The sequence below is a fragment of the Lethenteron reissneri genome, chromosome 57 (assembly GCF_015708825.2).
Source record: "Lethenteron reissneri isolate LAM-NWPU_2019-01 chromosome 57, ASM1570882v1, whole genome shotgun sequence".
Classification (NCBI taxonomy): domain Eukaryota; kingdom Metazoa; phylum Chordata; class Hyperoartia; order Petromyzontiformes; family Petromyzontidae; genus Lethenteron; species Lethenteron reissneri.
The window spans coordinates 4,699,677-4,725,044 of record NC_083835.1 but is presented as its reverse complement, the minus strand read 5'-3'; the positions used below and the strand labels follow the sequence as shown (position 1 = coordinate 4,725,044).

Genomic DNA, 25,368 nt, shown 5'->3' with positions numbered 1-25,368 from the left:
AAAATAAAATTGTATTTGATCAATGGGTGTCCCAATGGGTTTTGCAAAAACTTCGTGATAGAAAAAAACCCAGCATTAAATGAATCATCCCTTTAAGCCACGGTGATGACGTCGTACAAACGCCCCTTTTGATGACATGATTACGCGTGATGTCATCCCGTGACGTAATACCGTCGTCACTGATGAACAATAACGTTATTGCGGCACGGTGATCGACGTCCGGGGAAAAACGCACGCGGGAGTAGCGTTTCGGAATCCACTCTTACGCGTGGCAATTCTTCCTAGTCCTTTTAAAAACTGGACACCACACTGAGCTGTGTTTATTTTAACGGCCGAGTTTGTGTTTTTTTTTACGGCAGCGTTTCGACATCGGCGGGCGGGCAATATTTGGCAAAGTCGAACAAAACATTGGGAGCAATTCGCGTCAATCAAGTTGTATATACTCGGCACGTAACATCATAACAAGGGCGTTTTAAAAAAAAAATCCCTTTCCCCACAAAACACCCGCGGTCAAATTCCTTTCGGCACGGTCAATCAGTCTGTCCGACGCGTAAACGGGCTCGCATTGTTTTTTTTTTCTGCTTCAGGAAGGGCCTCCAGTTCCTCTGGACATGTTTTGTTTCTGTCTCAAGGCTCCCAACTCGTGTGCAAAGGGGGGCATCGTCGCTTGTCCAAAACTCGCCAACGCTGTTCTTTGTCCGAGTCGCGTTGTTGAGCGGCGCTGCACGTACGTAGCCAATCGTGCTAATTGGAGGTGCGGTTTTTCATCTCGTCACACCCAGCCAATGATGTTTTGCTTCTGAACACGGCCTGAATGAAATGTTCCCGGTGTTTAATTTAATTCAAAAGGTTTTTTACGTGGGAGCGCTGTGTCACTCTTACTTTTCGATTTAAAGCTTTCGTGACTGCAGGGATTCATCTTCTTGGTTCTTTCGGTAAAGTCACGTAGACGCTGTCTCCCCGACAGACCTGGTCTTCACCTGAGGACGGCCGAAACGTCGTGAGAATTATTTTACTATGTTTTTTTTTAATGACTTCCCTTCTACGTGACTTTACCGAAAGAACCAAGAAGATGGGTCACTCTTACTGTTTCGATCGGAGAGCTATGCTCCACATAGTACGTGCAGTGGCGTATGCTGAACACAAAGCAGTTCTAAAGGAAGCAGTTTGTCAATCAAGAGCAGTGTGGTTCTTAACCTTCACTGCAGCCTTGCACACCTTTGGTTTTCAATCGTTAAAAACATGTACAATGTTAATAAATACGTAGGGTTTGAAGAAACAAAGTAAATTGTACCTGCGTTGCTCGTGCTTAAGTTGTGTTTCGATGATTTACCTTCTACAAAAAATCTGGCCATGTCTCACACCCTCCCCCCCAGGAAGGGCATCTCGCAGCTCCAGGGGTTTAACAACCACCGCTCGAGATGATTTAAAGGTGGTGCATCATAACTCCCAGTGGCTTACTAATATCGGAAGGAAGAGAGCGTTCCAGACGGGCCGCAGAAGCGCGTCTGAAAGCGCCGCGCGTGCGATGCCGTGACTCTGCTCTGCCAGATGTGTAAACGCAACGGCCGCTTCACTTCCAGCAATCCGCTGCTAGATAAGGGCCCTCTGCTCCCGGCCATGCCTGCGCCGGTCACCATGGGGTTATTTGACCACCACCACCACCACCACCATGCAGAGGTCGCATACGGGTTTTGATTCCTTACCCGTACCCGGCCGCACCAGGATCGCAAATGGTACGGGTACCCGTTCCCTACCCGTACCCGTACCCTACCCGAAATGAGTGACAAATGGTGACTCACCAGTGACTCACGGCCTACCCGTACCCGTACCCGGCCGCACCAGGGTCGCAATCGGGTACCTGAACCCGTACCCGGCCGGGTACGGGTAGCCAGGTATCGGGTAGGGTACGGGTATCGGGTACCCGGTTGCGACCTCTGCCATCATGTCACCACCACGCTGGTCAGTGCCGGGGTAGGCAAAGGCGGGCAGCATAGAAGCGGGGGGGAACTCTGTACGACAATGGAGTTTTTCCTCACTGCTCTCTTGCTGCCCACAAGGCAGTCTCCCAACACATGCTGTGCGTGGCGGTTTGCCCATTCGAGCGGGATTGGGGGCACACGTGCCTCTCGCTTAGCCTACGAGCTTCTTAGTGGCGACATCGCATTCCGGCTGAGTAGATAATGATGAAGTGAATGATTGTAAATGTTGTGGATTTGCTCTCCCACGCACCGGTGTGCTGTACTAGTAACGGACTGGCACGTTCTGTTTACGTGACAAAACTTACTAGTTGGCTGTGGCGGGTCGCGGCGGGTTTAACGACACATTTATATTTATTAGTTCTTTTGGTAAAGTCACGTAGGTAACAAATGAAATCAAAATTAATTTAGATTTCATTTTTTACCTACGTGACTTTACCGAAAGAACTAAGAGTATGAATCCTTGCAGTCACGAAAGCTTCAAATCTAGAATTAACATTTATATTTACGCCATCTAACGCAAAAACAACTATTATGGATGATGAAGTGAGTTTGCCAATGGCGAGTCCGGCTAATTGTCAAGTTGGCCTCACTTAAAAATATTTTTTGACGGGGACCTTTGGCCCAGAAAGCTTGTAACACAACTCGATTATAGCACTTGAGTTGAGTTACATCAACAACAAAAGGCAAAGACGGGGGGTGGGGAGGGGGGGCTTATTTCAGAGGTAATAATGGTTTATTGTCGTGCACGAACATAGGTGTATTTGTATACAAGGCGTCTTTAAGTCCGCAGGCAATCTACGACGAGTGAGTGGTGCATTGTGTCAACATTGGAATGGGGAGTAAAATGTGACTCCATAATTGTTGGTGCAGGCCAGATCACTCGCTTTGCTGGCGCCAAGGTGGTGATGTTATCGCCCTCGCCTGGTATGCAGGAGGTCGTGGGTTCGATCCCCACCCTCACGACTCCTGTATATTTGGAGTTTGCGTGTTCTCTCTCTCTCTCTCTCCGTGGTCACGTGGATTCATCTCCGGGTCCTTCGGTTTTTCCCTCCACATTTAGAAAAATGCATTGAGATTATTTAGACTAATAAAATAATAAAAATAAAACATAATAATATAATTCTCACGACGTTTCGGCCACAACGCAAGCAGCCGTCCTCAGGTGAAAGAACCAAGAAGATGAATCCCTGCAGTCACGAAAGCTTTAAATCGAAAACTATTTAGACTATTTTGGCGCTATAAATGTCTAAACTATTTATGGCTGGCTCGCTTTTGAAATATAATTTAATACCTCCACATTTAGAAACACGCGTTTAGAGTATTTGGCTGCTATAAATTTCCAAGTGATGATAAGCCACTTCTCGTTGGCCTATCATTTGTGATGGCCAGGTCTCTTCTGAAAAAGAGCTATACAGCTCAGTGGGCCTTACGTGGTAAAATAGAAATCGTTCTTAGTTGAGATTAGTTTAAAGAGGCATTTGCTAACGTGACATTTCCTGGCAGAATACAACGCTTAATGGGAGATCCGTATCTTTGCCTGTGCGTCACAACTGGCAGACAGGAATTTCAGACCTGTACCACACACCCAATTGGTGCTTCACTCTTGATTAGTGGGAGAGCGAAAAGTGCATTTTCTCTCATTGGCTTTGATGGGATGGGCCCGTTTTACTCTTTGGAACCTGGTCGAACAAAGGCGGTCGGTGGCCTGATTTTGAACCCAGGATCTCAGCCACCTGTCCACCTGCGTGTTACAGGACCCTGCACATCTATTTAATATCCAACAACACAGTCTTTGGTAATTCAAGTTGCCAGGCTGCTGTGGTGGGAACAGAACCTCTGGCAAGTGGGTCTGTGACGGTGGTGATATTGCTGACGCTGGTGTAGGTGGTCATGGTAGTGATGGCTGTGATGGTGGTGACTTTGGTGACGGCGGTGACCACGTTGGTGACTGCTGACGGTGGTGACGGTGGTGACGGTGGTGACTGCTGGTGGTGACTGCTGATGGTGGTGACGGTGGTGACGGTGGTGATGGTGGTGACTGCTGATGGTGGTGACGGTGGTGACGGTGACCACGTTGGTGACTAGTGACGGTGGTGACGGTGGTGATGGTGGTGACGGTGGTGACGGTGACCACGTTGGTGACTGCTGATGGTGGTGACGGTGGTGACGGTGGTGACTGCTGGTGGTGACTGCTGATGGTGGTGACGGTGGTGACGGTGGTGATGGTGGTGACTGCTGATGGTGGTGACGGTGGTGACGGTGACCACGTTGGTGACTAGTGACGGTGGTGACGGTGGTGATGGTGGTGACGGTGGTGACGGTGACCACGTTGGTGACTGCTGATGGTGGTGACGGTGGTGACGGTGGTGACTGCTGGTGGTGACTGCTGATGGTGGTGACGGTGGTGACGGTGGTGATGGTGGTGACTGCTGATGGTGGTGACGGTGGTGACGGTGACCACGTTGGTGACTAGTGACGGTGGTGACGGTGGTGATGGTGGTGACGGTGGTGACGGTGACCACGTTGGTGACTGCTGATGGTGGTGACGGTGGTGACGGTGGTGACTGCTGGTGGTGACTGCTGATGGTGGTGACGGTGGTGACGGTGGTGATGGTGGTGACTGCTGATGGTGGTGACGGTGGTGACGGTGACCACGTTGGTGACTAGTGACGGTGGTGACGGTGGTGATGGTGGTGACGGTGGTGACGGTGACCACGTTGGTGACTGCTGATGGTGGTGACGGTGGTGACGGTGGTGACTGCTGGTGGTGACTGCTGATGGTGGTGACGGTGGTGACGGTGGTGATGGTGGTGACTGCTGATGGTGGTGACGGTGGTGACGGTGACCACGTTGGTGACTAGTGACGGTGGTGACGGTGGTGATGGTGGTGACAGTGGTGACGGTGACCACGTTGGTGACTGCTGATGGTGGTGACGGTGGTGACGGTGGTGACTGCTGGTGGTGACTGCTGGTGGTGACTGCTGATGGTGGTGACGGTGGTGACGGTGGTGATGGTGGTGACTGCTGATGGTGGTGACGGTGGTGACGGTGACCACGTTGGTGACTAGTGACGGTGGTGACGGTGGTGATGGTGGTGACGGTGGTGACGGTGACCACGTTGGTGACTGCTGATGGTGGTGACGGTGGTGACGGTGGTGACTGCTGGTGGTGACTGCTGATGGTGGTGACGGTGGTGACGGTGGTGATGGTGGTGACTGCTGATGGTGGTGACGGTGGTGACGGTGACCACGTTGGTGACTAGTGACGGTGGTGACGGTGGTGATGGTGGTGACGGTGGTGACGGTGACCACGTTGGTGACTAGTGACGGTGGTGACGGTGGTGATGGTGGTGACGGTGGTGACGGTGACCACGTTGGTGACTAGTGACGGTGGTGACGGTGGTGATGGTGGTGACGGTGGTGACGGTGACCACGTTGGTGACTGCTGATGGTGGTGACGGTGGTGACGGTGGTGACTGCTGGTGGTGACTGCTGATGGTGGTGACGGTGGTGACGGTGGTGATGGTGGTGACTGCTGATGGTGGTGACGGTGGTGACCGTGGTGACGGTGGTGACGGTGGTGACGGTGGTGACGGTGGTGATGGTGGTGACGGTGGTGACATTGGTGACGTCGTTGACTGTGGTGATGTTGCTGACGGCTGCGACGGCGGTGACGCTGGCGACGGCTGCGACGGCGGGTCACGTTGCTGACGGCGCCGACGGCTGCGGCCGTAAAGCGACGTCACCGTTTGTCGTGTGTCCGCTTCTTCAGGTCATGGGGGCGCCCATCCTGCATCAGCAGCCGCATCAGCCGCAGCAGCGGCGGCAGCTGTCCCTGCACGAGTACATGAGCATGGAGCTGCTGCAGGAGGCCGGGGTCAAGGTGCCCAAGGGCACGGTGGCCACCTCCGTCGAGGAGGCCTATAAGGTGGCCAAGGGCATGGGTGAGGCACGCACCGTGGCGGCGTAGAACGAGGCCCCGGTCAACTTTGTCGAGGATATATAAGTCTCGATTTAAAGCTTTCGTGACTGCAGGGATTCATCTTCTTGGTTCTTTCGGTAAAGTCACGTAGAAGGGAATTAATAAAATAATAAAATAAAACATTAAATAATTCTCACGACGTTTCGGCCACAACGCAAGCAGCCGTCCTCAGGTGGAGAACAGGAACATTCAGACGCTGTCTTCTCGACAGACCTGTTCTCCACCTGAGGACGGCTGCTTGCGTTGTGGCCGAAACGTCGTGAGAATTGTATTTTATTATGTTTTATTTTTATTATTTTATTATTTCCATTCTACGTGACTTTACCGAAAGAACCAAGAAGATATATAAGTCGTCGTCGTATTTGTAATGTGATCATTATATTCATAGCCCCTCCGATGCATCTTCCAAGGTTGTTGTGGCCTCCTGTTCGGCGCGATGTCCGACATTTTGCTGCACCTGGCAAGCGACACGCGGTGTACGAGCCCAGCAAAAACACATCGGAGATATTCTAGATTTGAAGTTTTCGTGACTGAAAGGATTCATGCTCTTTGTTTTTTTCGGTAAAGTCACGTAGGTAAAAAATTAAAATAAATGAAATCACGACGTTTTGGAGGCAACACAAACTGTGATACTTGATACAGTAATTTTGCTGTGATGGTTCCACCTGAAGACGGAAGCTTGTGTTGCCTCCGAAACGTCGTGATTTAATTTATTTAAATTTTTTTACCTACGCGACTTTACCGACAAAACCAAAGAGTACATCGGAGAGAGACCTCGTACACCGCGTAAACGATGACACCCCAAGCGACGGGAACCGATTTGTGTTCCGAGTATCAGTTTTGGTCACTCGTCCTCGAACGTCGGACCACTACTCTCGGGGAAATCGCCTCGCATCCCATTTGCGAAAAAGGAGGAGGAAGTTGAGGCCTGAAGATTGCTTGGCTATGAAAAATTAGTGGCGAGCTCTGAAATGGCATGCGCTAGACCGGGATGTAGTTTGCATCTACAAAGAGTTTGAATGCGCTTGTATTTCCAGACATTATGCCACAAACAAGGGGAATTACAGTTTAACACGTAGCAGGCTTTCGCGACCAATATCATCCATAATAGAGGTTTTTGAGTTACAGCGTGTCAATATATAAATGTGTCGTTAAAACCCGCCACCACCCGACACGGCCAACTAGTAAGGATTGTCACGTAAACAGAACGTGGGCAATTCGTCACGAGTACAGCACTAGTCTATAGTGTAGTGTATAGTGTATCGTAGTGTAGTGTATAGTGTAGTGTATAGTGTTACGTAGTGTAGCGTGTATAGTAGTGTATAGTGTAGTGTATATTGTAGTGTATAGTGTAGTGTATAGTGTAATATACTAGTACAGCACACCGGTGTAATGGAGAGCCAAGCCACAACATTTACAATCTGAGTACGACGTTTCGCCAGTAATTACAACCAGCTTCAGGCGACAGCCACAGATCTAGCTCTCCAACACACCGGCGTGCTGTACCAGTGACGAATTGGCACGTTCTGTTTACATGACAACCCTTACTAGTGGGCTGTGTCTGGGTGGTGGCGGGTTTAAACGACACATATTTACGCGATCTAACCCAAAAACCTCTATTTTGAAGGGGAATTACGTCGAGTGTGGAGTGGGGTGATCTCGAAACGGGGAAGTGGCTTGGAACACGGGTGACTAATATTTTAGAGGAAGAAAGAAAACCCCCTCACAGTGCAGTAATTACGTCGCAGCAGCAGCAGCAACTTTTTGGTTGCTGGCCATCGAACAAAGAAGACGGTGGTCACCGCATCGCGCGCTTTCGGATGCGCTTCTGCGGCCGTCTGGAACGCTTTCTTCCTTCTGATATTAGGAAGTCACTCAGAGCTGCGCACTTTTAAATCAATTGGCTACGTACGGCGCGAACATACATGCATACATCTTTTTAGGTTTGTGGGTAGAGGTAGTGTAGCGGTTAATGGGCTGCGCTACGAACCCGGCGACCCGAGTTCGATTCCAGCACACGGCCAACACCAGTATCTGAACCAGTCGTGGGCCTCCCCTAGGTCGACTCGGCCTCAAATGAGTGCCTAGTGCGAAGTGTAAGCATCGCCACTAGGGAGCCCAAGTCGGTCGGATGCCGTGTTGGCCACCCACCCCCTCGTGCGCCTTTCCGTTAATATGCACGTGCAAGTTCAGGGTATGGAGAAAAGTCATTCAAAAGCGGAAGAGAATGGGGGTTTAGTCATGGAGTCTGGACTTGGAACAGGGCGGTATGTAAACAATGCCCAGGGTTAAGGAGTTTATCGACAGCGGAGATGGCAGGGGTGAAGAAACAACGCTCCATTGGGTCGAGACGAGAAGAGTGAAACCTCATTGTGGGGGGAGCCGAGAACGCAGAGAGGAGAGCGGAGTGCGATGTCAGCAGGCAGCCGCTGGCAAGTGAAATGCAGACTCGTTGAGGCCGGTTGAGAACTGCAGTTACGGTAGTGATCTGGCGTCCATGGTTTGGTGTTTGCTCGCGCAAACATTTTTTTATCGTTCGGTGTAGCGTTTGTAAGCCTTGGCTTTCATCCGACTTTGTTCCCATCACCGAACTCAAACCCGATTTTAAAACCTTGAGATGCTTTCGATTGCCTATTTTGTTGTTGTTGTCGCGCGGGGCCGTGTTTGTTGTACGACGTGAGAATTTGTTTCAGCATTTCGTTTTGAATTCTTCGATTTAAAAGAAAAACAAACGGGGATGCGACCTGCAGTAACGATGTGTGTTGTCGTACATTCACTTGGCGTGAAACAAATAGCTCAACGTATTTGTTGATGTTTTTATCAAAACGAGCTTTTTATTTTTTTGCTCATTTTTTTTGTCAGTCCATTGCAGGATGAAGGTCTCCGAAAGTCACCGCCCAATTGCATTGCTTGCCGTACATGAGTTAACAAAGTATACATTTTGGGTGAAGAGCCCGGGGCCGGCCCGGGGTGCGCTAGCGGTGGGACTAGGCCGCTCGGCTGGCCTGGGAACGCCTGGGAATTCCCCACGAAGAGCTGGAGTCAGTGTTTCGTAGTGTATAGTGTAGTGTATAGTGTAGTGTAGTAGAATATAGTGTAGTGTATAGTGTAGTGTATAGTGTAGTGTAGTAGAATATAGTGTAGTGTATAGTGTAGTGTAGTGGTGTAGTAGTGTATAGTGTAGTGTATAGTGTAGTGGTGTAGTAGTATATAGTGTAGTGTAGTGGTGTAGTAGTATATAGTGTAGTGTATAGTGTAGTGGTGTAGTAGTATATAGTGTAGTGTATAGTGTAGTGGTGTAGTAGTATATAGTGTAGTGTAGTAGTGTCTAGTAATGAAGAGCTAGAGTCTGTCACCAGGGAAAGCGAGGTGTGGGACCGCCACTACTCAACAAGCTGCCGCCGCGACCCTCACCAGGACAAGCGGACTGAGAAACGAACAAACGAACATTTTAATTTGGCATCCTTTGCAAAACTCCGCCGCGCAGAATGCTGTTCTACTTCAATAGAATGACGACCACCACGTTCTGTCTGCCCCCTTCATATGTGTGCGGCCTCCGCTCTCAACAGCGATTACTGATGTCCGTGACCCCTGTCTGACCCCTGTCTGACTCCTTGTGTGACCTCTGCAGGCTCCACAGACCTGGTGGTGAAGGCCCAGGTGCTAGCCGGGGGACGAGGAAAGGGAGTGTTTGAAGGCGGCCTTCGTGGGGGGGTCAAGATTGTCTACTCGTGAGTAAAAACGCGCAAACGAACGTCAAAACAGAAATGGAAACGCAATGCCTGGGGGTTAAACGTGGATGGGTCGGGGTGAGGAGTAGGGTTAGGTGGAAGGGTGTTGCCGAGGTTCGATTGGTTAGCTTAATTCGAGTTAACAAGAGAGATGTGTTGATGGGTCCATTCATTGATTGATTATTCAGAATCAGAATATTTATTTTGACTGGAGGAATCCGACGAGCTATGAAGCTCTTTTTCACAGATGTCCACAGATGTCGCATCATGCAGTTTGAGAATTTAATGATTTATGATGCACGGAAATCATATTCACACGAAGCAAACAAAACTACGCTACTTAGACAGAAAATCAGTACAAGTGAGAAGGAAGAATTTTTTTTATTAAAAAAGATGTTTCAATCAAAATCATACACTGAATCGTGATACAGTTAATCATCGATTATCTGGCGAGCAATTATCCGGCTTCCAACATTATCTGCCGGTCCCTGGCTGATCCGGCAAAATCGCTCCCAAGGCTGTACCCAGTCCGGCGATCGGCACCATGTACGTGACGAAGAAAAGTAGCTCCGCTTGATTTCAGTGTCAAATATGATATGCAGTACATTATACACTACATACAACAACTTAAACAATGAAAATACTGCACTTGTATACATGTTTCATGACTAACAACCACTGGAGCACTGGTCTAAAGGCTGCATCAGTCCGGCGATCATCAACACGTGTTGTTGAAGGGACATAATAAAAAAATATAAAACAATTAAAAAATTATTGCCGTGGATTTCACACCTGATGATGACTGCTTGTGTTGCAGTCGAAACGTCGTGAGAATTTTTATTGTTTTATATTTATATTATTTTATTATTTCCCTTCTACGCGACTTTACCGAAAGAACCAAGAATATTAATCCCTGCAGTCACGAAAGCTTTAAATCTAAATTTAAGAGCGCCGTAGTACTACGTACATTACCCCATGATGCAGAGTCTTCGCGATTGGAGTGGCAAGTACGGTAAAGTGAACACGGTAACTTTTTTACAGTAGGATATTTATTGTTTGTCTATTTGCATGATTATTTATGCCAATTTCATATAGTAATCAAATTTAAAAAACATACACAACACCTATAAACATTTTATACAAGAATGTGCAAAAATAAGCAATTTTAAATATCGATTAGCAGTGATTATCTGGCGTTTTTGCTAATCCGGCGCCCCCCTTCCCCTCCAATTTTGGTAATCCGGCACCCACCTTGCCCCCCAAATCTGCCGATTTCGATTTAAAGCTTTCGTGACTTCTTCTTGGTTCTTTCGGTAAAGTCACGTGACTTTACCGAAAGAACCAAGAAGATCGATGATCTGTATTTATTATAACCAAGGGATGGGGGTGAATCTGAGTTTGGCAGTTGTTGTAACACATTGTCCGCTAGAGGGCAATCTCCCTCCACGATTGCTTTTGCCAGCGAAGACCAGCATTTGTTAACTCGATAGAAAAAAATGTGCGAATGCGTGAGCAAACTTTGCAGCGTGCATTTCGCGAGTTCTAATTCGGACTTATTATTACGCCAACGGATCAAACGGACGCTGTACCACCGTTGAGAATGATGGAAAAAAAATTAACCCGTAAAAACAAAGTTTTTCACTATAAATCCTTTATATGCGTGGCGGCTAGAGTCCTCTCGTCCTCTGGCTTGAGATGGCTGCCACCTATGGGTCAGATGATTGTCTGCCACCATTAAGCAATTGGTAATTAAATATAAAAAAAATTCCTAAAAAGTGTAAAATTTTGGGAAAATTTTTTCACGAAAATAAATTGTCACGCACAACGAGTCTGTCTGCAAAATGTCAGCTCGATTGGATCACGGGAAGTGGGTTAAAAAACGACCGAAAGATTTGCACGGTCGTAAGCGCGCAAGCAAGCAAGTGAACTTAATATAAAGGATTTAAAAAAGGAACGATGCGGCCATGAGGGGGGCAGTTTGTTAGAGAGGACTAGCTTCGTCGCGGGACGCACGACGATGAGCGTCGAGCCGAGATGGACTTGAGACGTGCAGGCACGACGGAGACGTTCTCACGCCGAACCGACCCGCTTAGCCGGACACTTGCTTACCAACGGCTTCTCAAAGCTGAGCGGGGGGGGCGGCAATGTTTTAAAAGTGGCACGCGGTGGGAAGCCGTATCGTCGAACACGTCCTAAGAAGCACAAACACGCCCTGTCTTGCGGGGGTGTGTGCCTTGTCGTAGAGATGAATTGGGGATTTAAAAAAAACTGTCTGATTTTATAAGGGCGACAGATTTTTTAGTAATTTCTTTTGCCGACGTTCAGATAATTTTCACCCCGTAACAATTTGACGCACTCAACAAAAGTGTCGGCGTCGCGTACATCACTACGGGCGTCGTTCGTCTTTCGTGTGGCTTTACCGCGCTCGCTCCTGCGCGTGTGCGATGTCGCGCGTGTCCGCTGTTCGATGGCGCGCGTGTGCGATGCCGTGCGTGTGCGATGGCGTGCGTGTGCGATGCCGTGCGTGTGCGATGCCGTGCGTGTGCGATGCCGTGCGTGTGCGATGCCGTGCGTGTGCGATGCCGTGCGTGTGCGATGGCGTGCGTGTGCGATGGCGTGCGTGTGCGATGCCGTGCGTGTGCGATGCCGTGCGTGTGCGATGCCGTGCGTGTGCGATGCCGCGCGTGTCCGCTGTTCGATGGCGTGCGTGTGCGATGCCGTGCGTGTGCGATAGCGTGCGTGTGCGATGGCGTGCGTGTGCGATGCCGTGCGTACGATCGTCAGGCCCGAGGAAGCGCGGGACCTGGCGAGCCGCATGCTCGGCAAGAAGCTGTACACGAAGCAGACGGGCGAGAAGGGGCGCATCTGTAACCACGTGTTCATCTGCGAGCGCCGTTACCCGCGCCGCGAGTACTACTTCGCCATCGCACTCGAGAGAGCCTTCCAGGTGTGGCTCCTTCGTACGACACGAGTCGACGCGGCGTCGAGGGACGGTGCTTTCAGACCTTCGTTTCTTTCGTCTGTCCAGATGTGCGGTTTTTTTTTCGCAGGCGCGTTTTTTTTCCCCAAAAGTTTTATCGAACGAATGCATGGGAATTGACACACACCAGTATATTTTGAGATGTGTTTTTTTGTCTCTTTGCCAGCGTTGTTTCGGTTTTAATTTGTTTTAACGAATGAGACAGAAGTTGCAGTGACAGAACACGCGTGGCCAACAAGGACACTCGATTGATTTTGGTAATTTTGAAGTTCTGTGCAAAGCGAGTTACTACCGGCCAAGACTAATTGGAGAATCTATTGAAATTGAGGGAAATAAAAATAATTTTAACCGTTTGGATAGCTACAGACTTATTGCTGCTTGGAAGCAAATCCTCAAATAATACATTGTTTAAACGCATGCCTATACAGGTCCCCAGATATCAATAGGGATTACCGTTGAACAATAGGCAGGAGGTACAAGAACAATGGGCTTGCATAATGTACATTGCTTACCATATAAATAACCCAACCGCCAATGGATACTAAATTAAATTTCGATTTAAAGCTTTCGTGACTGCAGGGATTCATCTTCTTGGTTCTTTCGGTAAAGTCACGTAGAAGGAAAATAATAAAAATAAAACATAATAAAATAATTCTCACAACGTTTCGGCCACAACGCAAGCAGCCGTCCTCAGGTGAAGAACAGGTCTGTCGGAAAGACAGCGCCTGAATGAACACCACCAGGCTTGGCAGCGTATATTTATAATGTTTTATTTTTATTATTTATTATTTCACTTCTACGTGACTTTACCGAAAGAACCAAGAAGAAGGATACTAAATTGTCATTTATATGCATTCATTAACCCCCCCCCCACTTCGCTCAAGAAGGGCTCAGTGGTTTGGCTGTTGGGGGGCGATATTGATATTTTGGCTGATTCACTCAAGTAATTTGTAATTTTCTAAATTCGCAAAATTGGACTGTGACCGTGGCACGCAATGGCTTACCCTTGATCAAACAACATCGCAGGTTCCTTAACATCCACTGTGGATCTTAAACTACCACTTCTCCTTTAGTATGGCTGATGTAGAGGCAGAGCGACGTGTAATAATAGGGTTTTTTTGCCAGGGCATGCACGGCATTAGCCAGTGCGGCCACTGGGCTGAAAACCGCGAAACCTCTTCAGCAGGCGGCGAATGCGCTCTACTGCTTAGCCACGTGCCCACCTTCAAGTCGACGCAACGTCTGTTAGGCCGAGATGGACACGGTCTCTTTGTCTGCAACAACAACAACAGCCGCCATTCGCCACTAAGTGGTGGTGATGTTTCCGTGGCGCTTGTGCCAGGCTAGGTGCACTCCGAGGCCACGTGATGTGTCAAAGGTTGGCTGGCAGGAGGTCGCTGCACAGACCCGGGCGCCATGGGTTGACTTGATTGAGATGACTGGCTGATGTGTACCACCTGTGTCTATATGCACGCAAAAGACAAAGATCCCCCATGTAGCCTTTAACAGACTGTAGGAGTAAGCGCTGTCGGCAAGCAACCTATAAGGGCGATGTTTACACACTGCACCATTTGAGGCCGAGTCGACCTAGGGGAGGACCCAGGACCAGTTCAGATAATCGTCACTGGCGTTGATGGCCGCGTGCCGGAATTGAACCCGGGCCGCCGGGTTTGTCGCGTGGCACGCTAACCGCTGCGCCTCCGTTCTCCGCACACGCTCCGCACGCTCCGCACGCACCGCACGCACTGCTCCGCACGCACCGCACGCGACGCCGCAGGGCCCGGTGATCATCGGCAGCTCCCACGGCGGCGTCAACATCGAGGACGTCGCGGCCGAGAACCCCGACGCCATCGTCAAGGAGCCCATCGACATCATGGAGGGCATCAACCACGAGCAGGCCCTGCGGGTGAGTAGGCGGCACCACGGAGGGGACCGCGGGGGGCGCAGGAACGGTGAGACGGCCTTCATGCGGCAGTGGATAGATTGTGGCATCGCGTTGATGGTTATGAAGATGACAGGCGGCGTTGATTTTCGTAGGACGAGAGGCGGGGGGGGTGGGGTCTAATGAGAAATGACTTAACGCCGCATGCGCTTGCGCGCGGGATCGACATACAGGATGTGCGCTGAACTACATTTCGCTCCGGACGTGGCCAACCGCGCTGATACGGAGGTGAGCGGAGGGGAGGCGTGACAGGGGAGCACGGCGATGCAACCCGCCTCCGCCGCTGGGGCATGCGCGGCGACGTCGGCACCGTCCGCTTGCGTGCCCAGCCAGCAAAACTTTTTTTAATCTCTTCACGTGATTTAAAATACTCCCGCAGTGTACGTTTGGGTCGAACCCACGTATTGTTCGGTGCGATGTCGCGACATTTCTCTCCGCGCGCTGGGAGCTTCTTCAGCAACAGAACAACGTTCAAATAAAAAAAACGCTTTTTTCTGTCGTCGTCTTTCTCCACTCTCCCGCCGCTTTCTCCTTCTCTCTCCCGTCAACCCTTCCCCCCGTGACCCCGTCCGCTCGGCAGGTGGCTCAGAAGATCGGCTTCCCCGACGAGCTTTGTAACGACGCGGCCGAGCTCATGATGAAGCTGTACGGCGTGTTCATGAAGTATGACGCCAGCATGATCGAGATCAACCCCATGGTGGAGGACTCGTCCGGAGCAGGTTCGCGCTGCCTCCGATCAACCCGACGCAGCCGCCGGCCGTCATCGCCGTCATCGCCACTATCGCCGGCATCGCCACCATCGCCCTCATCGCCCTCATCGCCATCATCGCCGTCATCGCCGTCATCGCCACCATCGCCCTCATCGCCCTCATCGCCACCATCGCCCTCATCGCCGTCATCGCCCTCATCGCCACCATCGCCGTCATCGCCACCATCGCCGTCATCGCCACCATCGCCGCCATCGCCCTCATCGCCCTCATCGCCGTCATCGCCGTCATCGCCGTCATCGCCCTCATCGCCACCATCGCCACCATCGCCGTCATCGCTGCCATCGCCCTCATCGCCCTCATCGCCGTCATCGCCGCCATCGCCGCCATCGCCGTCATCGCCGTCATCGCCGCCATCGCCACCATCGCCGTTATCGCCGTTATCGCCGTCATCGCCGCCATCGCCGCCATCGCCCTCATCGCCGCCATCGCCGCCATCGCCGCCATCGCCGCCATCGCCGCCATCGCCGCCATCGCCGCCATCGCCGCCATCGCCGCCATCGCCGCCATCGCCGCCATCGCCGCCATCGCCGCCATCGCCGCCATCGCCGCCATCGCCGCCATCGCCGCCATCGCCGCCATCGCCGCCATCGCCGCCATCGCCGCCATCGCCGCCATCGCCGCCATCGCCGCCATCGCCGCCATCGCCGCCATCGCCGCCATCGCCGCCATCATCGCCGCCATCGCCACCATCAACCCATGATGAGCCTCATGAAGATGCGGTCGCTATGCCGCCCCATATGAAGCAACCATCTTAACCTGCTCACGTTGCTCACTTAAAACAACCCCCAACTCTTCTCCCCTAGCACAGCATCATCGTCATCATCATCCTGCTACTGCTACTGCCTGCCCCCGCCCCCCCCAGCGAGGTCCCTCCCCTGTCACTACCCCTCGTGGATGGACGCGAAGATCAACTTGTGACGTAGGGGGATTGTCTGTCTCGTCTCCCTCCCCCCCCCCCCCACGTGGCCGACAGTCATGTGCATGGACGCGAAGATCAACTTTGACGCCAACGCGGCGTACCGTCAGGAGCGCGTCTTCTCGATGCGCGACTGGAGCCAGGAGGACGCACGTGACGTGCAGGCGGCGCAAGCCAACCTCAACTACATCGGCCTCGACGGAAACATCGGCTGCCTGGGTAACTATTGACTACGACGACGACGATGACTATTTTTCGATTTAAAGCTTTCGTGACTGCAGGAATTCATCTTCTTGGTTCTTTCGGTAAAGTCACGTAGAAGGGAAGTAATAAAATAATAAAAATAAAACATAATAAAATAAATCTCACGACGTTTCGGCCACAACGCAAGCAGCCGTCCTCAGGTGAAGAACATGTCTGTCGATAAGACAGAGTCTAAAAAACTATTGTTATTATATTGTTATTATGTTCTTGGTTCTTTCGGTAAAGTCACGTAGAAGGGAAACCATTATATATACGGAGTGGTATCTCTTGTAATCTCTCATTTACTTGATACAGCTGTCGGGCTGTGACGGTTCCACCTGAAGACGGAAGCTTGTGTTGCCTCCGAAACGTCGTGATTTTTATTTTATTTTATTTTTATTTTACTTTTATTAATTTAAATTTTTTACCTACGTGACTTTACCGAAAAAACCTAAGAATAAAATAATAAAAATAAAACAATAATATTCTCACGACGTTTCGATTGCAACACAAGCAATCGTCACCACTTTTTTCAAATGTTCTTGCTGTCGTTTTCACACCTGATGATGATTGCATGTGTTGCAATCGAAACGTCGTGAGAATTTTTAAAATGTTTTATATTTATTATTTTATTATTTCCCTTCTACGTGACTTTTAGCGAAAGAACCAAGAATATGAATCCCTGCAGTCACGAAAGCTTTAAATCGAAATTTACTATTATTATTATTAGGAAGCGTCTGGTAGCTATGCACTTTTAAATCTAGATTAAGAACTCATTTCTTTAGGACTGCTTTTTGTGTTCGGTTTGTTGGCACTGCGATCCCGGGTCCTTGAATGTCGCTCACGCACGCAAATTTTTGCCACGACCCAACCGCAACACACGAGTCTACCTTTTGACTGTGCGTTCAGTTTGTTGTCATTCCCCTCCCGCGCTCCCGCACCTATCGATTAGCACGGTTGGCTACGTACGATGCGAAAAAAGTGCAATATATATGCAGTGAAACCTTGGATTGCGAGCATTATTCGTTCCGGTAACGTGCTTGTAATCCAAAGCACTCGTATATCAGTTGTGATCACGTGACGCTCGGCAGACAAAGCGTATACACGTACTACTCGTGTTGCAAGACCTCGCTCGTTTATCAAATTAATTTTTATTTTAAAAATTTGCTCGTCGTGTAAAACACTCCCAGACCAAGTTACTTGCAATCCAAGGTTTTACTATAATAATAAAAAAAAAATACCAAATAAGGCTGACTGTGCTGCATAGTTCATTTTCAGCACCGACCTGGACACCACAAATGAAAGCTCAACGAAGTGGGCTTGTCGTCGTGTGGAGATTTACAGCGGCCAAATACTGTAAATAATCTAAAGCGCACGTCGATTCGACCATGTGGAGGGAAAAATTGATGAGAGAGACACGCAGACTCCAAACTTAGAGCAGGTGTCCTGGTCAGGATCGAACCCACGACCTCCTGTATACCAGGTGAGGTAGTTAACATCTCCACGCCACTGTGATGATGATGAGAGACACGCAGAATCCAAATATACAGCAGGTGTCCTGGTCAGGATCGAACCCACGACCTCCTGTATACCAGGCGAGGTAGTTAACATCTCCGTGCCACCATGATGATGATGAGAGACACGCAGACTCCAAACTTAAAGCAGGTGTCCTGGTCAGGATCGAACCCACGACCTCCTGTATACCAGGCGAGGTAGTTAACATCTCCACGCCACTGTGATGATGATGAGAGACACGCAGAATCCAAATATACAGCAGGTGTCCTGGTCAGGATCGAACCCACGACCTCCTGTATACCAGGCGAGGTAGTTAACATCTCCGTGCCACCATGATGATGATGAGAGAGACGCAGACTCCAAACTTAGAGCAGGTGTCCTGGTCAAGATCGAACCCACGACCTCCTGTACACCAAGCGAGGTAGTTAACATCTCCGCGCCACCGTGATGATGAGAGAGACACGCAGACTCCAAACTTAGAGCAGGTGTCCTGGTCAGGATCGAACCCACGACCTCCTGTATACCAGGTGAGGTAGTTAACATCTCCACGCCACTGTGATGATGATGAGAGACACGCAGAATCCAAATATACAGCAGGTGTCCTGGTCAGGATCGAACCCACGACCTCCTGTATACCAGGCGAGGTAGTTAACATCTCCGTGCCACCATGATGATGATGAGAGAGACGCAGACTCCAAACTTAGAGCAGGTGTCCTGGTCAGGATCGAACCCACGACCTCCTGTACACCAAGCGAGGTAGTTAACATCTCCGCGCCACCGTGATGATGAGAGAGACACGCAGACTCCAAACTTAGAGCAGGTGTCCTGGTCAGGAACGAACCCACGACCTTCTGTATACCAAGCTAGGTAGTTAACATCTCCTATCACTACCCCAAACATCTCCTGGCCACCGTGGCGGCCCCTAACGAAAGCGCCGGGCTTGGCCGTTTGTCGTCGCAGTGAACGGCGCTGGCCTGGCCATGGCCACGATGGACATCATCAAGCTGCACGGCGGGCTGCCCGCCAACTTCCTCGACGTGGGTGGCGGGGCCACGGCGCAGCAGGTGACGGAGGCCTTCAAGCTCATCACCTCCGACTCCAAGGTGCGAGGCCGCTGCTCTCGACGTCGGGGAAGACGCCCCCGGGGGATTAAGATTCGGATGATTCGGGGGCGACGTTTTGCGGGTTAGGAATGTAACTCGATGTCGGCGGGGGGGGTGGGGCGGGGGGGTGGCGGGGTGGGGGGGTGGGGGGGCAGGGTGGGGGTGTGGGGTGAGTGGGGCGGGGCGGGTGGGTTGGGGTCGCGGTGTGATGCGCGCGTCGACCGCTGTGCTAATGTCGTGAAGGCGCGTGTGTGCGTACGGGCGCAACAACACGCGTTGTGTTTAAAAATGATGCGATCGACAACAAAAAGCGAGTGAGCCAGAGACGAGAGCACAGGCGTAGCTCTAGGCCCGTGTCCTGGGGCTGCCCTGCATGGGTTTGAAGCCTCGCTAAAAAGAAACAAAAAAAATGCCGGAACATTACCCTCCGATGCGCTATTAAAGCGATTTTAATGATCGTCGCTGTGACTGCCACTTCAGTACGATTCCGATCGTCGCTGTAATGAGACCACCGGACCGCTCGACAATCGCACGCCTGACCACGAGCAGAGTTCTTTTTTTCTTCTTCTTCTCAGTAATGAAGCTTCAGAGTTCGTTGCGGGACAGCCTGGGACACGCAGCCTCTCCCCCCCCCCCCCACCCTGCCCACGTCTACGAGAACCGTTTGTCTCTTAGAAGCTAGGAATTAACGTCGACTTGGCGGTTCGGGCATCGATGGCGCAATCAATGAACCATTCGCGGTTAATGATCGCCGTCTAATGTGAACAAACATAATTTGCTTTGCACTCCCGTACCGGACTGGCCAGATGGCACTGGTTAAGGGGCACGTGATCGAGAGGTTACAAGGTCAGGTTCTGATCAGGTCACGGCGAACAATGAATGGCGCGTGATGTATCCCAAATGGTCTTGCACGGACCCGCAATGAACGGCATGGTGAAGTTGGTTCAGAGGCAAACCCCTGTGGATTGACATTGCAAAGAGGCCTTCATCTAGCAGTGGATTGACAAAGGGCTGTTAACTTTTAACACGAGGATGACTGGTCTGGTTTTTTTGTCCATCAGCTGTTTGTCATGTTTGTCACTTTTCTCCAGTTGCAGATAAGATATTCTCCTCTCGTCACCACTTCCTTGAGAATTCTGAAGGGAAACTTGACATGAGGACAATTGAAATATACATTTTTAATTAACTGCGTGATTAACCGAAGACCGTCATCTTGTTCCCCATGAGAACGTTGGGATGGTCTAATCAACCATTAAGCTTTCAAATTATACACTGGTCAACAAAAAAAAAACTTTTTTTTCTGGCCTGGACTTTTGCAGCTGTTCTAGACTAATTTCAGGGTGCCGATTCCAAATCTGATCTCAGATTTGCTCTATCACATCTCATTTTATGCTATCGGCATACCCCATTTTCATTGATTTTACCCAAAATTAACTCTGACTCGCAACAACTTGCAATCATAAGTGACAGTGACTGCTTTAGTGTTAAAATATGGTGCTGTATTTTTAGGATAGTGTGTTTATAATATAATTTTATGTAGATATCCACATTCATTTAATATTTTCTTCTGCAGTTTGTATTGAAAATGCAATATTTGATATCTCAAAAACCTGATGTGATAGACAAAAACTGATGCCAGATTTGGAATCAGCACCCCAAAATTACCTTAACCGTTGGACTACCTTATGCCAGAAAAAGTGTGTTGACCAGTATTATGTTACATACTCTCCATTCTTATGCTTAAAACCACTACTAAGTGGCTTAGACTCTGCGAAGATTTTTATTTTACCAGGTGCGGCCCACTGAGCTATATTGCTCTTTTTCAGAAGCGACGTGCCCACAAACGATAGCTCAACCAAGCGGCTTATCCACCGTGTGGAAACTTACATCAGCAGCCAAATACGCGCGACGTCGATTCTAAATGTGTTCTGTTCGTGTGTGCATCCCCTTGTCGTTCGCTCGACCCGACGCGTCTACGTCTTTCATCGTCGACCACTCCACGAGAGTGCACGTCAGCGCATCGCGCGTCAACGCATCGGCCCTGAAAACACTCGAGCAGTTTTGTTTCTTCACCGAGGATTTTTTTGAACACACGTAAACACAGAATACGTGCGCCTAAACGCGTGCCATCGACTGCCAAGACAAGTGCGCCTGGGGCAGACGCGTTCGTCGCAAGCGACGACGGCCGGCGGTCCGAGACTTAACGACGGTGCGGCAGCCCAAAGAGGAGAGAAACTCGTCCCGGGAGGAGATCCGACCGTCGAGATGGAACTGCGAAATCTAGCAAATTACGCAGCTGCTAGGCGGATCGTTCCGTTGCGGGACCGTGAGATTTTGCGATGGCTTGGGGGGAAGGCTTCTTCATCCAGCAGTCGGTCACGGATGATGACGACGACGACGACGATGATAACATCAAGAGTGTATCTGGACTCGACGCGATCGCGGAGACTTGGTGTCGATGTAAACTTTTGTTAAGAACTTGCAAAGTTTAATCGTCGTGGGTACATTACGCTACAAATGAGCCCAACCTCTGAATGATGGCCAGCTTGCGAGGCCTTCATCCAGCAGTGGATTGGCCGTGGCTCGTATGCTCCGTGCAAGGGCTTCGTATGGCACCTGCAGCCGCCCGGCCACGCTACGTTCATGCCTCGTTACCCAGAGTCACCCTTGCAAAATGATACCATCCCGGTCTGTGGACTTGTCTCACCCGGTCAAACAAATTGAACTTGCCGTGACTTTTTTCCCCACCCCCCCCAAACCCTAACCCTTGGCTCCTGTAGGTCCAGGCCATTCTGGTGAACATCTTTGGCGGGATCATGCGCTGCGACATCATCGCTCAGGGCATCATCGCCGCGGCGAAGGAGCTCAACCTGCGAGTGCCAATCGTCGTTCGCTTGCAAGGTACGCGACTCCCCGGCCGCGGACGATTCACATCGACGATTGAACGTTAAAACTCCGGTGCCAAGGGGGATAATCAACAGGAATAAGTATAACCCGTAAAAACAAAGTTTTTCACTCTAAATCCTTTATATGCGTGGCGGCTAGAGTCCTCTCGTCCTCTGGCTTGAGATGGCTGCCACCTATGGGTCAGATGATTGTCTGCAGTATTAAACAATTGGTAATTAAATATTTAATTTGTTTTCCCTAAACAGTGTAAAATTTTGGAAAAAAATTTTCACGAACATTAATTGTCTCGCACAACGAGTCTGTGTGCAAATTGTCGGCTCGATTGGATCACGAGAAGTGGGTTAAAAAACGACCGAAAGGTTTGCACGGTCGTAAGCAAGCAAGCAAGCAAGCAAGCACGCAAGCGAACTTAATATAAAGGATTTAAAAATGGGTGCGGTTTTGGTTGAATGTGACTTTGGTCGGAAGATCCCATCGCCAAATATGTAGAAATTTGTTTGGAATAACTTAAAACCCCTTTCCCGTTCCGAGACGGTCTGCAAGTCCACCGCTGAATCTCGGGATGCGCAAGCGGTTAGCGTTAACTTCATTTAGAGAGGCGTAGTTGCGCCGTTGTAGCGACGAGACCGCCACTCTATGATAGATCTAAGAATAGGTTTTACCCTTTCTGGCAATAAAGCAGTTGTATTCTTAGGTTTTTTCGGTAAAGTCACGTAGGTAAAACATCAAAATTAATAAAAATAAAATAAAGATCACGACGTTTCGTGGAGGCAGCCTCTGAAACGTCGTGATCTTTATTTTATTTTTTATTAATTTTGATGTTTTACCTACGTGACTTTACCGAAAAAACCTAAGAATATGAATCATTGCAGTCACGAAAGCTTCAAATCTAGAATTAAAGCAGTTGTGTTAAGATGTTAGAACACCAAACTGAAACCTTTTGCAAGGAATCGTGTCTGCATTAACCACACACACTTGGGGGTGAACATGCTCTGGTAGTCTATGATGATGCATTGTCTTTGAAACTGATTGGTCCACACCAGAGACAACTTTCTTTAGAGCCAAGTCTCAAACAGTGTTAGACCAGAGGACGCCACAAGGCGACCAGCACAATGACAATGTCACTATGAGGACAAACTGTGCCTACACACCCTCCCGCCATGGTCTTGTGGGAGCCTCGGTACCGATGAAGTTATTTGATTTTTTTTCTTCCGTCAGAAAAGGGTTAATCACAAAAGTCTGAACGTGTCCGTGACATTCGACCCCAAGCTTCCACCAGCTGTTTGTGTCTACGATTAGCACGGTTGGCTAACATGAAAGAAGTTCAACATACACACATCGACTAGCACAGATACCCATAGACTCACACAGAGACCCACACAGAGACCCATAGACTCACACAGAGACCCACACAGATACCCATGGACTCACACAGAGACCCACACAGAGACCCATAGACTCACACAGAGAGCCATAGACTCACACAGAGACACATAGACTCACACAGAGAGCCATAGACTCACACAGAGACACATAGACTCACACAGAGACCCATAGACTCACACAGAGAGCCATAGACTCACACATAGACCCATAGACTCACACAGACCCAGACTCGCACAGATACCCATAGACTCACACAGAGACCCATAGACTCACACAGAGACCCATAGACTCACACAGAGACTCATAGACTCACACAGAGAGCCATAGACTCACACAGAGAGCCATAGACTCACACAGAGAGCCATAAACTCACACAGAGAGCCATAGACTCACACAGAGACCCACAGACTCACACAGAGACCCATAGACTCACACAGAGATCCATAGACTCACAGAGACCCACAGACTCGCACAGAGACCCACAGACTCGCACAGAGACCCACAGACTCGCACAGAGACCCACAGACTCGCACAGAGACCCACAGACTCGCACAGAGACCCATAGACTCGCACAGAGAGCCATAGACTCGCACAGAGACCCATCGACTCGCACAGATACCCATAGACTCACACAGAGACCCATAGACTCACACAGAGACCCACAGACTCACACAGAGACCCATAGACTCACACAGAGACCCATAGACTCACACAGAGACCCATAGACTCGCACAGAGACCAATAGACTCACACAGAGACCAATAGACTCACACAGAGACCCATAGACTCACACAGACCCATAGACTCACACAGAGACCCATAGACTCACACAGAGACCCATAGACTCACACAGAGACCCACAGACTCACACAGAGACCCACAGACTCACACAGAGACCCACAGACTCCCACAGAGACCCAGACTCACACAGAGACCCACAGACTCACACAGAGACCCACAGACTCACACAGAGACCCACAGACTCACACAGAGACCCACAGACTCACACAGAGACCCATAGACTCACACAGAGACCCACACTCACACAGAGACCCATAGACTCACACAGAGACCCACAGACTCACACAGAGACCCACAGACTCACACAGAGACCCACAGACTCACAGAGACCCATAGACTCACACAGAGACCCATAGTTTGTTGTCTTTCCCCTGCGCTTCCGATTAGCACAGTTGGCTACCTACCGTGCGAAATACGTTCAACATACACACAAAACACGTTGACGGGAGGGGATTCCAAAGCTAAGCATTGTGAGCAGGGAAAGGAGCGGGAAGAGATGTCTTGCCCTGCGGTGGTGGTGGTTGAACACAGTATGGATGAGAGGAAAGAATCAGTCCGGGAGACATAGTCCTCAACACGAGTGGAGGAATCGATGAGTGAGGTTCATGGGCAAGAGTGACCGTGGTAGTAGCGACAGAAGGGTGACATGGGCACGAGTGACCGGACTGAATCGGCGAGTATCCGGATCGGCAATCAACCGTCGCTGTGAAAAGTAACGTGCGTCATTATGAATTCGGCCAATTTCATTTGCAGCAGCAAATTGAGAAGATGTGCTACAAATCTGCCTTGCTTTGAGAATTTTAAAAGTGCCGTACTTTTTGATCGAGAAGCTTGTTTATTTATTCACGGATTATATCCACTCGGGGAGGGGGGTGGTAACTCCAACAACACCAAGCAAAGTTTAAATTTCGATTTAAAGCTTTCGTGACTGCAGGGATTCATCTTCTTGGCTCTTTCGGTAAAGTCACGTAGAAGGGAAATAATTAAAATAAAACATAATAAAATACAATTCTCACGACGTTTCGGCCACAACGCAAGCTCAGACGCTGTCTTTCCGACAGACCTGTTCTTCACCTGAGGACGTCTGCTTGCGTTGTGGCCAAAACGTCGT

General features: G+C 49.9%; 1 protein-coding gene across 1 annotated transcript in view; it reads left to right on the top strand.

Annotated features, from left to right (window-relative positions):
- The window catches only part of SUCLA2 (succinate-CoA ligase ADP-forming subunit beta), a 41,328-nt gene that overhangs the window by 13,354 nt on the left and 2,606 nt on the right, over window positions 1-25,368 (top strand). The window contains exons 2-9 of the mRNA XM_061575134.1: window positions 5,754-5,925; window positions 9,595-9,694; window positions 12,479-12,641; window positions 14,452-14,580; window positions 15,197-15,335; window positions 16,360-16,521; window positions 19,021-19,163; window positions 21,944-22,064. Of these exons, the coding sequence (XP_061431118.1) occupies window positions 5,754-5,925; window positions 9,595-9,694; window positions 12,479-12,641; window positions 14,452-14,580; window positions 15,197-15,335; window positions 16,360-16,521; window positions 19,021-19,163; window positions 21,944-22,064 (1,129 nt within the window). The remainder of the gene's footprint in view (window positions 1-5,753; window positions 5,926-9,594; window positions 9,695-12,478; window positions 12,642-14,451; window positions 14,581-15,196; window positions 15,336-16,359; window positions 16,522-19,020; window positions 19,164-21,943; window positions 22,065-25,368) is intronic.